This window comes from Onychomys torridus, chromosome 19 (assembly GCF_903995425.1).
Source record: "Onychomys torridus chromosome 19, mOncTor1.1, whole genome shotgun sequence".
NCBI lineage: Eukaryota > Metazoa > Chordata > Mammalia > Rodentia > Cricetidae > Onychomys > Onychomys torridus.
This window is the reverse complement of record NC_050461.1, coordinates 43,147,824-43,161,185: the sequence shown is the minus strand read 5'-3', so window position 1 is coordinate 43,161,185 and position 13,362 is coordinate 43,147,824. Positions and strand designations below refer to the sequence as shown.

The 13,362-nt window shown below is 39.3% G+C and overlaps 1 protein-coding gene across 3 annotated transcripts in view; it reads right to left on the bottom strand.

The window, feature by feature from the left end:
• Window positions 1–13,362, bottom strand: part of Grm1 (glutamate metabotropic receptor 1) — a 365,396-nt gene that overhangs the window by 53,732 nt on the left and 298,302 nt on the right. For all 3 annotated transcript variants that reach the window (XM_036168760.1, XM_036168762.1, XM_036168761.1), the window contains 2 exons: window positions 7,200–7,446; window positions 2,007–2,175 (listed from right to left, as the gene is read on the bottom strand). In XM_036168760.1, coding sequence (XP_036024653.1) covers window positions 2,007–2,175; window positions 7,200–7,446 — 416 coding nt within the window. The remainder of the gene's footprint in view (window positions 1–2,006; window positions 2,176–7,199; window positions 7,447–13,362) is intronic.

The following is a 13,362-nucleotide window of genomic DNA, read 5'->3' as shown; positions in this document are numbered from 1 at the left end:
TGAATTCGTACATATTCTGTCCCTAAAACAAAATACCAGAGGCTACAAGGATTTATAAACAAGAGGGAACTATTTAATTCACAGTTTTGACGACTGGAAGTCCAAGATTGGACAGCACTATTTGGATGCTCATGAGGGCTTCTTTGGGCAACATCACAACAAAGAGGAGAACTGATTAGATGCAGGAGGTTCTAAGCACATGAGTGACCTGACCTTATAACACACTACTGCCATGATAATTTATTGAATGAAACAATGAATATTAATCTGTTTGGGGATTGATATACCCAATGACTCAATTATTTTCCCATTGGTCCCACCTCTTAAAGGTCCCACCATCTATCCATATGCTCACACTAAGGGCTAAGCAGCACTACACAAATATTTGTGGCACACACATAAACTATAATACACATAAACTAGGGGGCTAAGCATGGCTGTGGGGGCCACAGGAAGAGTTCATTAGCACCCCTCTATTTAGCTACCATGAGGATAATTAGTTTTAATGTAACTTCTTCTGAGAAGGCACAAGATAATTACAACTACAGCTGGGTCTCAGAACTTTATTATTTCCTCAAAGTGGCTAGAGGTACCATGAGTTTTTCCCTCCCTGACAAGTCTTCTGAGCTGCTTCATGCCCTTAGAGGTTCCAAACCTTTCAGCTTTTCTAGGCGTTCGTATAAGGCTTCTCAAGTCTCCACAGGAAAACTTAGGTGAGGCTCTGGCCACAGGAAACTTAAGGACACTGAGTGCTCCTGAAGCATGCTTTGGACCTCTCCAGCACAGGGTTGGGGGAGTCTGAAGCTCCCTGGAAGAGCAAAGCCTCACAACGACACACAGGGAGGGGTCTGGATCTTCACACAAGCCCCAGCTGTGGTGTGCGACATTTTCGTGACAGCCTGTCTGCTTCTTGAGATGAATCACAGCCAATTAGAGCTGGGGAAGACCTATTAGTTTATCTGAGCAGCATGCCTGCCAGCTCACCGCCCCTCCCCTATGCTCTGTTGCTTCCTGCATCATCCAGCCAGAGTGTAAATAGCCTGGACCTAAAGCCATGTTCCCCAGTCGTCTTCACTGACCTTTCTCCCCAACACACCCAGCAAGAAACCTGGTATTTCACATTTATTTTCTCTAGTTTTCTGCATGTAGTAATACTGTGAGCTACTTACTTTTTCTCCCCTGAAAGTCCCTGAATATAATTAAAAATTAAAATCTCTTTGTTTAAATAACAATCCATTTCAGGAAGACCAAAGTACTTGGTAGAGAAAGGGCAATGTTAATTAAAGTATATGCATTGTTTTGGCTTTCCTTATCACCACAACTGATTGTCATTTTAGCTGGGTGTTTGGTATTGGACAGCTTCTGCCTTCTTTGAAAAGATCTGGAATGATGGCTAAGTAATATTACTGGTTTTGATTTCCACATTTACTTTTGTTTCTAAGTTTCTAATTTTAAAATAATTGGCAAAATGTTATATCAAGTTGGGCAACACGGAGGTTTGATATATGTATGTATTGTGTAATGATTGCCACAGTGAGGTTCATTAACACATCCATCACAATCCATTAGAGTCCCAGCGTTTCCTTTAACAATAATAGCTGCTACCATGACTAAGCACCATTACTGGCTTCCACACTTACTTCTGTTCTGATTTTAATGCTGTTATCCTTCTCCTTGATGCCTACATTATATATGTCTCCACATTATCATTGTTATTAAAATAAAAACTATTTCAATAGTTTATGATTCCTAAGCAAATATCTAGAGATCTAAATATCTAATACCATCTAAATAACTATCTAAATATCTAAAAAGAACCTATATCCTAATCTAATAGTTACCTATGTCTTAACCTTTCTTTTCAGTTTTAGCTAAATGCAAGGACATGAACAGCAATCTCATACATCCTTTCTGGATAGTCTTGCTTCAAAATATGTTTTTCTTTACTACTGCACAGGTGGTGAAACTTTTTTCCACTAATGTCCAAGGATGCATTTGTGGTTTACCTTAATCTGACCCTTTAAGCAAGGCTCACTGCAGACAGACCGGACCATGCCACTTTTGTTCATCTGGATTTTGTAATCATCAATGTTCAGCACGCCTTCATGCCAGGTTCCCACATGAACGTAGTCATAACGATTAGCATCAGTGTACTGCAGATTCATGATGTCATACCTACAAAGAAAAATAAACACATGTGGTTCTTTCTGGATATATCCCTGATGGAGAAAACAAAGACACTTGTAAATAAGTGGGTTTTAGTGAAAAAAGAGAGATCACAGATGATGAGATCATCACGCATCCCAGTGCTAGTGACTGTCACATTTAAGAGTTTATTCTGAATACTTCCTCTCTTCAGGAAACATCTGTATGCCATCCATTTTTGCTAAATAATATATTGCTCTCAATTTTTTCCTCTGTTTACACTTCCAAAGGTAATGGTATGTGTATTTAGTTGATCAACTCCTTAAAACCATGTAGTACACTTTGAACAAGTATCAATCCATGAGAACATTAATCTCCATGTTTGATTACTTTTATTTCATATTCCCTTTTTATACTCAGTTGCAATTTTCATTACAATGAATTTTTAAGGGAGAGATACTTAAGGTATTACAAAGCTTAGAATTATTAAGTACAAACAAAAACAAGGAACCTGAAAAGGGCATCTTTAATTCATAAAGAGGTTAAGGATTTAACATATGTGTTATGTGATGTAAGTGTGCATTATATGTTGTGCCTGCTCCATATATGTGTGGTGCATGCACATGAATGCATGGGTGGTGCCCATGTGCATTTGTGGAGTCTGGAATATGACATTTCCTGTCTTCTTCTATCAATCTCTATCTTGCTGCCTATTGCCAGGGTCTCTCATTGAATTAGGAGTTTGTCATTTTTGGCTACATCAGTTAGCCAGTGAGCTCCCAGGATCTTTCTGTCTCTAACCTCCCATGTTGGGGCTACAATTATGAGTAGTAACTGTTACTGGTGTTTTAAATGTGTGCTAGGAATTTGAACTCAGATCTTCTTGCTTATCAAGTAAGCACTCTTACCTATAGAGCCATCTTGCAAGCCAATGTGTTATTTTGTCCATTGACATTCAAAAGCATCTCTTCCCTGATTGAGACAAACATCCGTGAAACTGAGCAATTGATGTCAGCTATTTCAGTGGCTGCCAATGCTGCACAAAATGCTGAAATCTTCCTGCAGTAAGGGTGGCACTGTGTACCTACCTTTCTTTCTGTTTTCTTTTTGCCCTCAAGAATTGTTTACTGTAACCAAAATACTCTCTGGGAGGCAGAAGATATTTTCCCCTAGGGCTACAGTGTCAGACAGTTAACAATACTATGGACAGAGTAGAGAACTTATCATCCGGATGTGTAAACTGGAGCCTTGTCTTACATTTTATTAGTAAGCTATACTGCTTAGGACTGTCACTAATCTCTGCAAACTCCTTGGGGTTCTTTCATGGATGTGGGCACCTAAGACATGTCAGAAGCTACTTTATAATTGAGGAACATGCTTAGGTCCTATATCTGAATGTCTACATATTCCTCAAATTCATATGCCAAGACTCTTATTCCAAAGTGACTGGGCAGTGACAGGGTCATGAGGAAGGAGCCCTCAGGGTTGAGATCCTTACCTCTGCAAAAGCAGCTTGAGAAATCTCTCTTGCCTTTCTAGTACATATGGACACCATTAGAAGGGACCATCCATGATTCAGAAAGCAGGCCTTTGTCAGACTCCAAACCTGCTGGTGCCTTGATCTTAGGTTCCCTAGCCTTCTGGATTGGGTCCACCAAATATCTACTATTCATAAACCACAGGACAGATGGTATCTCATACAGCCCCAAAGGTAAGACTCAGAATGCATTTGAAGAATTGCCTAACATCATTCATAGTTCTATTTCTAGGAACATTTTAATACACTGACTAGTTCTATTACACTAAACAAAGCAAACAAACAAACAGAAAACAGGAAGACATTTCTGTTGGCATAGCCATTCATTTCTGACAATTCTCTAAGTGGTCTTGTCTTCCTTTCTTTCCCTACTCTAACTAATACAGTATTTTACCTAAGCTCTATGCTTGGCTTCTTCTTCCTGGGTCTCCAGAGGGATGGATTGTTGTCTGCAGAGCTCTGTACAGTCCTTAACTTCCTACACTAGAACATCAGCCATCATGGCTCTCTCTCTCTCTCTCCTTATGTTTGACCGAAGGAACTAGATGGCAATTAACCAGCACATAGACCTCTTCCTGAGCAATGTTCTATCCCACTGGACCCGCATCCTCCTGCTTTGTTCATCCCAGAATACTTTTCTCTTTGAACCTGTCGCAGACTCATTCTTATTCTCAGTACTATGGACAGCTACTGCCTATCAACTCTGTGTTGTCTCCTGCAATCTATTGGTTGTACTCGGCCTACTTTCTTATCTAGACAATAACTATCCATTTCCTGGCATTGTTTTTGCCTGTTCTTAATGTGCAAATGTGTCCTGTCACCCGCAGGGTAACCCAAGGCTTCTTCACATTCAGATTCTAACAGTTTCTACAAACAGCAGCTTCCTGAAAGGCAAGCAGCTTATGGAAAATAAAGGAACCTTTCCCCTTACCCAGTAGGGAAAACCTATTGAGCGTGCCTGGAGTTTGTTATTTATCTTTTGCTGCTCTGGCTTTTGGCTAATGTTTATGATTCCCCTTGTTGCTGAGGCTTACCAGAATGTTTCAAAGTAGCTCTAAGGAAGGGTTAAGTGGTTATTAATTGTGAGCTCGTGGCTCACACTCATCTAGGGGTCAATGAACAATCTACACTTCCACTACCTTTACATTCTGAACGCATGATATGAACCTGTTGTGACTGTTCAATTTGAATCTTTCTATTTTTCCCCAATAATCTCTGCATTCTATCCATATTAGAATGGGATGCTTCCTCACAAGTTTAATGATGGTGTTGCAAGCTGCCAGCTTAAGCCATCCCCCTCCTATAAATCACTTCCTGAGACTCTTATTAGCACCTTCTCATTTGCTCTTTCATAAAGAAAACCGGTTCACACTTCATTAGCATTTGGAAACCAAAAATTTCACAATATTTTCTTATGAAAACACTTTTAAGAAAAGTTCTAAATGCTGGAGGAAAAAAACAATAGCACAACTACTTAGAAGATATCAAGGGAGTTATGCAGGCTTATGGAAAAAGTCTCCAGTACTAGCATGTACATAATAAACACAGCCCACCCACCCCCTTTACTCCGGAGTTCCTTCCTGGTATGTCCTTACATTTTATTTGAGATATCCTTATGTAAATTACACCCACACAAAATCTCACTGCATTCAGTGTATGTTATGTGATGATTGACTAAAATAATTCCCAGAGGGACCAAAAGCATGTGACCTTATGACAGGAGCTAGACGCCCCAGGGAGGTGATGTGAGGAGGAACTGAACTGATTAAGTTGACCAGTCTCATGCAGGAGGAAATGATCCCTGACAAGGGATCTGGGGAAGACTTGCAAGTTTAACATGTGATTAAAGATGGAGGACATAGAAGCTGAGTAGCTGGCATATGATCTGGATGACTTATAAAGAGAAAAAGAGAGAGGAAATGTGTATTTGCTGAGCGTGAAAATCCTCCAGCCCCATGCTAATTAAACACTAAGTAAATTCCACATGTGTTTTGTAGTTCTGTTGTTGCTATCATCATCACCATCATCATCATCATCATCATCATTATCATTATTGCTATTTGGGATCATGGAGGAGGGTTTACAGTACAGGTCTGACCCTCTACCAAACCTCATTTCCAATGAATTCAAGATTATCAGAGTGGAATTAGATGGGTGGGGCCATCTCTCTTCTGAATCTCAAATCTTTATGCTACTCCTGATACCATTTCCTAAGCTACTTAGAGCCATACGTTTCCAGGCCCTGGAGTATCCATCCCACTCATTTTCCAATTGTCATCTGTTTCTATCTAATTGGCATTTTGGAAGGAATCCTGTAGTACCTGGTTTTAGTTTTTGACAAAGACACATCATTTATCCTGCACTGGGCTGTTGGATTTTACAGGGAGAGATTTCGCTAGCCCACACAAAGGATTCTCCATGGGTAGAACTTGCCACCTCCATGCAAAGCCTCTCACAGTACTTCTATCATGACACAAAGAAAGCTCCCAGTGATTTTTGCCTAATTTGGGGATAAAAAGCAGCATGGTGTGGCAAGGCATTTGCAAACCCCAGAGTCACTTCTTGCTCTCTGTGTGACTTTTCATGACAGGCTTACTTACTTACTTCATTATCTGTCAAAGAAGGAAGTTAATGCACCAAGAATCACAAGACATAAATAATTTGATGTTTCACCTTAGTATAAAACATGTTTCCCTAGGAATTTCTAAGTCTGCAAAAACCACACTCCGGAACGTAGCAGGGCCTGTATAATGGACACATGGCATCATCTATAGGCTCAGGGCCTTTTGCCTTCCTGCTACACAGTTCCTCTGCCATTCTTATTATCTCTTTCCTAGGAAAATCTGTATGAATGAATATAGCTAATATTGACAGAGAACACATTCACTATGTACTAGCTATGTATGAGCTCATGGATGGCATCAAAAAAAATGCTGCAGAACAGATTGTGTGTAAAATGACTCAAAGGAAAATTATATATATATATAATTTCCTTTTCTATTTGCTTAATTTTTTTGTGGGGGGAAAGCCACTACAAATCAAATCTCAGTCCCCAAACCCCCAAGTCTTTCTTCTTTTGAGACATCCAAACAGAAACATGTGTTAGCCTGAAAAAACAAAAGAGTGTATATGCAGGGTTTGGTTCTTGTCACATAGTATTAATCATGTATAATATGCATAATCTTTGCGAGGAGAATAGCACTGTGTCCATCAATGTGAATGGTTCTGGCTACTGCATGCAGTGCTTGATAAGGTCCTACTACCTAGGTGGAATGTTTTCAGAAGGTCTCAGGGATCCTGAGGGAAAGGCCAGGTGATTTCTTGGTGTGAGGGTAGCTAGCATGGAGCAGGGTACTTAGAGTAAAACATGAAGCATTTTGGTATTTTCAAAAGTGGTGTGGTCTTAGTTACATCTCTAATTTTATGTCAGGTGAATTTATCTTCAACACCCCTAAACCATGGGAACCCTAGTTGCCACCTGTCTGGCTCAGGGGTCATGCAGATAGAGATTCTTTACCTTCCGGGAGCATCCCCCTTCTCATCGAACCACACTTCCTCTCCAGACACGCCAACAAAGGAGGATTTGATGAGGAAATCCAGGAGCTTCCTGCCATCAATGGGCTTCATGGCATCACACAGGCCCACATGGCCAGGACACAGAGCGTGGTGCATGTTCTGAAGCCCGTGCGCCATGGCGTAGATGGCATTGATGACAAACCCCATTTTACTGTCCTGGACATAGTTTTCTTCTAAGCTTTCATTGCCTGTAACAATAAAAACAGATCACTGCCCAGATCACAAGCAGGAATCCTATCAGGGCTACACATTCAATGCTGAGTGCAAATCGGGGATACACACCCAAAGCTCAATGCAAATTAGGGATACACACTCACTGTTTAGTACAAATCAAGGCTAACCACTCAATGCTCTGAACAAATCAGGGCTACACACCCAGTGCTCAGTAAAAGTCAGGGCTTCAAACACTAAAAGGGATCATGCCATTGGCAAAAGCGAAGTCCACTTTGTACTTATGACCAACTGTACTATATGCTGCCTGAAAACAGCATTTTCCCTTCCTTTATTCGGTAAATATTTTATGAGTTATAGAGCAAACAGTATTGAGGTAAAAATGAAGAATTTTCATTTAAGTAAATCATCAAGGAGCAATGGAAAGAATTCTTTTCCCTTTTCTTTTGCAGGTACTCATATGCAAACCTCCCTATCTTGTGGCACAGGAAAAGGATTTTTGCATCTGTTATGATGATCTATAATTCATGGTAATTCAGTTTGTACAATGTCAAGTCTCTGATGGTTTGTTTTTATGACTTTCCTTGTATTGTCATCTCTAGCGACATAAAAGAAGAATTATGTTTAAAACACATTTGTCAATCAGCAGACACTTTGCTAAAGTATTCCATGGTGGAGAAGTCATACTCTACATTAAATTTAGCCCTGTTTACCTGTGAATCACAGGCTTCGTTACTTGTGAATTTTGAAAGCCTGGAAACCTTTCTACCCCTGTTACAGGTGAATAAAACTTCCCCAGCTTCCAGCTAGTTTTATATCATTGTAGAGTTAGAACTGAGCTCCTTGTTGGAAATCTCCTTTTAGGATACAGATATGCATGAGAAATTTAGAGACCATTTGGGCTTTATGAAATAAAAATAACACTTTTGGAAAACAAAATAGACTCTGACTATCTCATACTTTAGTAAAGCATACTTTAGTGACCTTGGACTTGGTTCTTTAGATTCACATTAAGAGCTAGCTGAAGGTATATGGAAAGTTTAGATTAGAACCTCCAGAAGGAATAATAAGGAATATTGACTTTGATGCTGAACTTGGAATAAAAATAGAAATTCCTAGACTTCTATTTAAGGAATGGTCTATTTTCATGAAGTTGAAAAGTGAGACATATATTTGTATATCAACCCTGAGGGTGAGGTGCAAATGATGGAATCCAAAAAATCAAACCACACAGAATGAGTGCACAAAGTTGGATTAGGCAGAAAGTACAGACCCTCCTTGCAAAAGTTGCCAGGTCTTTGAAATCAGGTGCCTGAGGTCTGTTGGTATCCCCAGTAAAACCTGTCTTAACCCAGTGGTTGTCTTAACCCAGTGGTTGTACTTCATTCATCAGCACCAAGGCAGAATCTATTCTCAAATGTCTGTGAAATCGGTGCTGTCCTTTTGATCCTTATGTAGGGCTCGTTTAACTTATCCAAAATGGGTCATTTCTTTTCAGGATGAAAGTGAGTGGGAATCATAATTGTTTCAGAATGCAAGTGTGAAGAAGGCAGGCTGGGGCAACTGACACATGTTTTGGAGGCTGTGATCATATTTAATGATCATAATATGGGCAGAATTTATGTATATGAATAGGTAAATATAGATGCATGCAAGTATACTATACATTCAGTAGAACATTTTTATTAGTTTTGAGTAATTTTGTACTTATTTAATTTTAATGACAACTATATAATAATATAACAGCTACTGATTTTGAGTGTATGTTATAATAGCACTCAGTAAATGAAATCTTCCAGATAGACATTAACTTTCCCACTTTATAGGTGAGGAAAGAGCAGTGTGATATGGATCCAAATGCCTTTCCTCTTTCAGTTATGCTCAGTGGCTACATGGGGCAGATACAGAAGTTTGCATAGGAGGCAGCTATGTACCAAAATCTTTCTAAGCCCAGGTTAGTGTGTCTCCCTTGGATTATTCCAGATGTGCACAGATGCCCTACTAGTGAGAAGTCCTGGCACTTAATCCACCAGCAGCATACTATAACAGGGAAGCCCAACCTGCCAGTATTTGTCACAGAGAGACCTAGAAACTTTGACAATGTTTCTAAGCAATGATCGCAAGGTCAATCATTCACGCTCTGGCAAATAAACCTAACAGCACCCAGGTCTCCCTGTCATCCTAGTCCACTGGCTCTGTATGTGAAAGGAGCAGCTCCAATCAATGAGAATTCTCTCTTAGCTATTAGCCCAGGCTTAACCCTACTGGCTCCACTACAGTGAGCTAATATTTGGCCTATTCAAGAAAGAACATTTGCTTTGTCACAACTGCCCCAGATTAGGTTATATTGCAGAGATTTATCATGTCTGTCTAGCTATCTCACTATCTCTATATCACTATCTATATCTGTCTTTATCTATCTGTCAATCTATCATCTATCTCTCTACTTATCTAAGTAACTATGTGTTCTATGTAGAATGTGTTTATTTGTTTGTTTATTTTCCACATACTCCAAAGATCATATATTTTCAGTAACAGTGAATTAAGAATCGAAAACTAACAGCATAATCATTTGGTGGGAAGGTAAAAGCGTTTATTTCCCTTCCCTGGAATTTACTGCCTTTTCATAACACTAGTCTCAGGATATTTGTGAGAGGGGGATTTCATGTTTCTTTTTCTGTGGTGTATTAATTGTTATAGACTACCAGGAGGTTATTAAACCACCACCTTTTAGAATATATTAAATAGAGTCAAATAATTGAGGTTACCGGTGTTTATTTACCTTCAAAAGAATACCTGCCTGCCGGCTTTGTGGAGGATTGTGAAAATAGCTACCTCAGTTCTAAATAGTAATCTTGTTCTTGTTGCAGGCACACAACAAACACCATAAATTGCTCCTGAAGTCAGTGGCACACAGGCCTCCATTCTGAAATCGGGGCGCTCTGGTGCTTGGGCAAAGGACCAGTAGTTCGTCATTGACATTCAGTCGTCATTGACAGCAGTCTCTGGCCTGTGGAGGTTGTAAATCTGTGGGCTGTGTTTTTCAAGTGGCACTGGTGACTGGACAGATTAGCCTGTCCAGTTCTAGGGTCAATGTCTAAAAGTCATTTGTGGGTGGGCATCCAACTAACACAGGTCGCCATTAACTTAGATTTTCTTCTGTCAGTTTTTCTTAACTTTTTCAAAACTTTTAGCTGCACCTGATAGCTCACACCATAATCCTAGAGCTTGGGAGGCTGACGCAGGACTTCTGAGTGTTCAAGGCTCAGCTGGGTTGTGTAGTAAATTCCAGGCCAGATTGGGTTACATCATGAAACCCTGACTCAAATAAAACAACACTCAAAACTTTCTCATTGGGAATGGACTCGCCTACAATAAAATGTAGAAGTCTTTACTATGTAGGTAAATAAATTTTTACATATGTACATATCTATGTACCTGCTATAAGATATCAGTACAAGGTATTTTCAGAAGACATATGCTTACTTAAGATGTCCTTCTTGTATACCATCCATGTTTCACCTCTCTGATGGTGGAGTTCCCAAGTATTTGACTTTCTGGTTCCACTCCAATTGGTAAACTTTAAAATTTTTTAAATTCTGTTTTATGTTAGTCCGCAAATATACTAATGGTATTTGAATAGCAGTCCCAGTACCCTGGAATCTTGATAAATTTCTTGTTTATCACTGTTTATCTTTGAGACAGGGTCTTGACTTTGAACAAATGATCCCACCTGGCTTCTCCAGCACTGGGATTGTGGGCATAGATCAACATGATTGGCTGAATTTACTTATTAATTCTAATTTTACAAAGTTTTTCAATTACTCTGTACACTGACATTGTTTATAAAATGGATGTTTAATCAGCCTGTTCCAGATCTACTTGTTCGGAAGCAGATTTAGGAAGGAAGTCCATTGGTGAGCCCTCTAAGATCCCAGTTGTGAAATGTTCAATAACCCATAACTAGCAAGACAGGGATAAGGTGCATGTGAAGCTCTTTCCTGCCAAACTGGACTGTGCATGCATGCAGCAGCCCTGTCCAGTAACTGACTATGACTAGGCCACATTATAAACAGTATGATATTTATAGTAAAGAAAAAAACCACAAAATTTAATGTGTATTTGTTCTGCATTTTTAAATAATACTGACCTTAAGTGTCCTAAGTTGCAAAATATAAATAATATATGGAAATACTAGTTCCAGTTAAAGCAACTTTATTGGTACCTGGACTTTCCATTTTATTAATTTGTTCCCAGCAGGATGCCTATAAGAATAGTAGCATGGATTCTTTCAAATCTAGGTCCTTGGCACTAAGTTCAAATTGAGAAGGCAAATACAATAAGCAATATTTTAATTTCTCATAAAATAGGGAGAATTCTCGGAACTATTATGTGTCTCCCTGGGGGGAAAATTCTTTCAGTGTCTTGGCATTTGTCTCTCCACTGCTTCATTTTCTTTGATAGTGTTATATGTTCAATATACAATTTGATACAGTGTCATTCAGAGTGAAATAGAAAGGCCCATGATTATTTTCTATTGTTAACAATTCAAGTGAAGAAGATGACATTCAGGTCCCTTTGCATTGCCAAGTAGTAGATTTATTGAAGGAAGATTAATCAGGCCATTTTAAAAATACCAGCTTCCAAGTATACAGTGCCCTCAATTTAGCTTAAAGGCTTAGGCAGCTAAATTTTCTATACACCTCTACCCAAGAGAATTTATGATAAGATTCAGAATAGCCTAGTCTTACACATGTTCAAGTCTAGGAGCTGTGAATGCTTTGTTTCCCCTGATACTACATTTTTCTCATCCCATAAGGATTCTCTCTGCTAATATCACAGAAAAATATGACTTCTCCTTATTTTCTATTCCTTGTATTAAAATGTAAAAATGAACTCCTATGTGGGATTGGAGAGAAGAAAAGGGAGATCCTTAAGTCAAGTCTATGCTATCACTGTGATTGTTAGTTGACTGCCTATTGCTAAATCCTACCTGTTCTCCATATGGGAGCAATCAGACACCTTTCTAAGTACATCCTCGCAATCTGTTGTTAAGACAGAAACTTGTCTATTACATGGCATGTGAATAGCAGACCTCTCACAGGTTGAAGATAATATATGGTAAGCCTCAGTTCCCTGACAACACTACTACATTTAGTTAATTCATATTTCAAAAAATTACGGTGTGTGTGAATACCAAGTAAGGACAATTGTGGGTGTGTTTAAGTATCCTGAGGATCAGCTATAGTATTCAGTTGAGCTGTGGGACTCCATGTCTCTATAAAGAGAGAAAACAGGGCAGCTTGCTGTGCCTTTGCTTTTATTATTGATAGGGCAGAGGAGGGCATCATAGAGTTGCAAACCACACCCCCGGAGTAAAATCTTCGCAGATTTGCAGAAAGTACTTGGCAGCTCTTTGTAGAGATGGAGTATATTACAGAGAGCTGGCAGCTTTTGTTGAGTGTAGGAAGTCTGTCTGTTGTTAAAACACACCAGGAACCAGTTCCTTCATCAACAACCTGCTGCTCTGTTCCTCTCTTGGTCTCTCCTATGTGCCAAGGTAGCAGGTCTATGCATTTAGCACCACCCTATTTCTTTACAGGTGGTAATAGGAAGAATGCTGTCTTCTAGGCATTGGGGAGTCAACAGATTAATGCTCTGACCTTCTTCTTTGATATTCTATCAGCAGGTTGTTCTTTTTGAGATGCCCTACTTTAATACTGCAGTGACATAGATTGAGTGATTTTAACAGTGTGACTTAGACAGAGAAATTTAAGGCCTGTGGGTGAAAACTCCACTTATGTGTGTGAAAAGTCTAACTTCTGACTGCTTTCCTCATGGTTTAACAGAACAGCTTTGGTGACCAACATAGGGTCATGTTTATTACAAAATGCAAGCATCAATTATATATGAAATTAGCATTCTAAATTCAA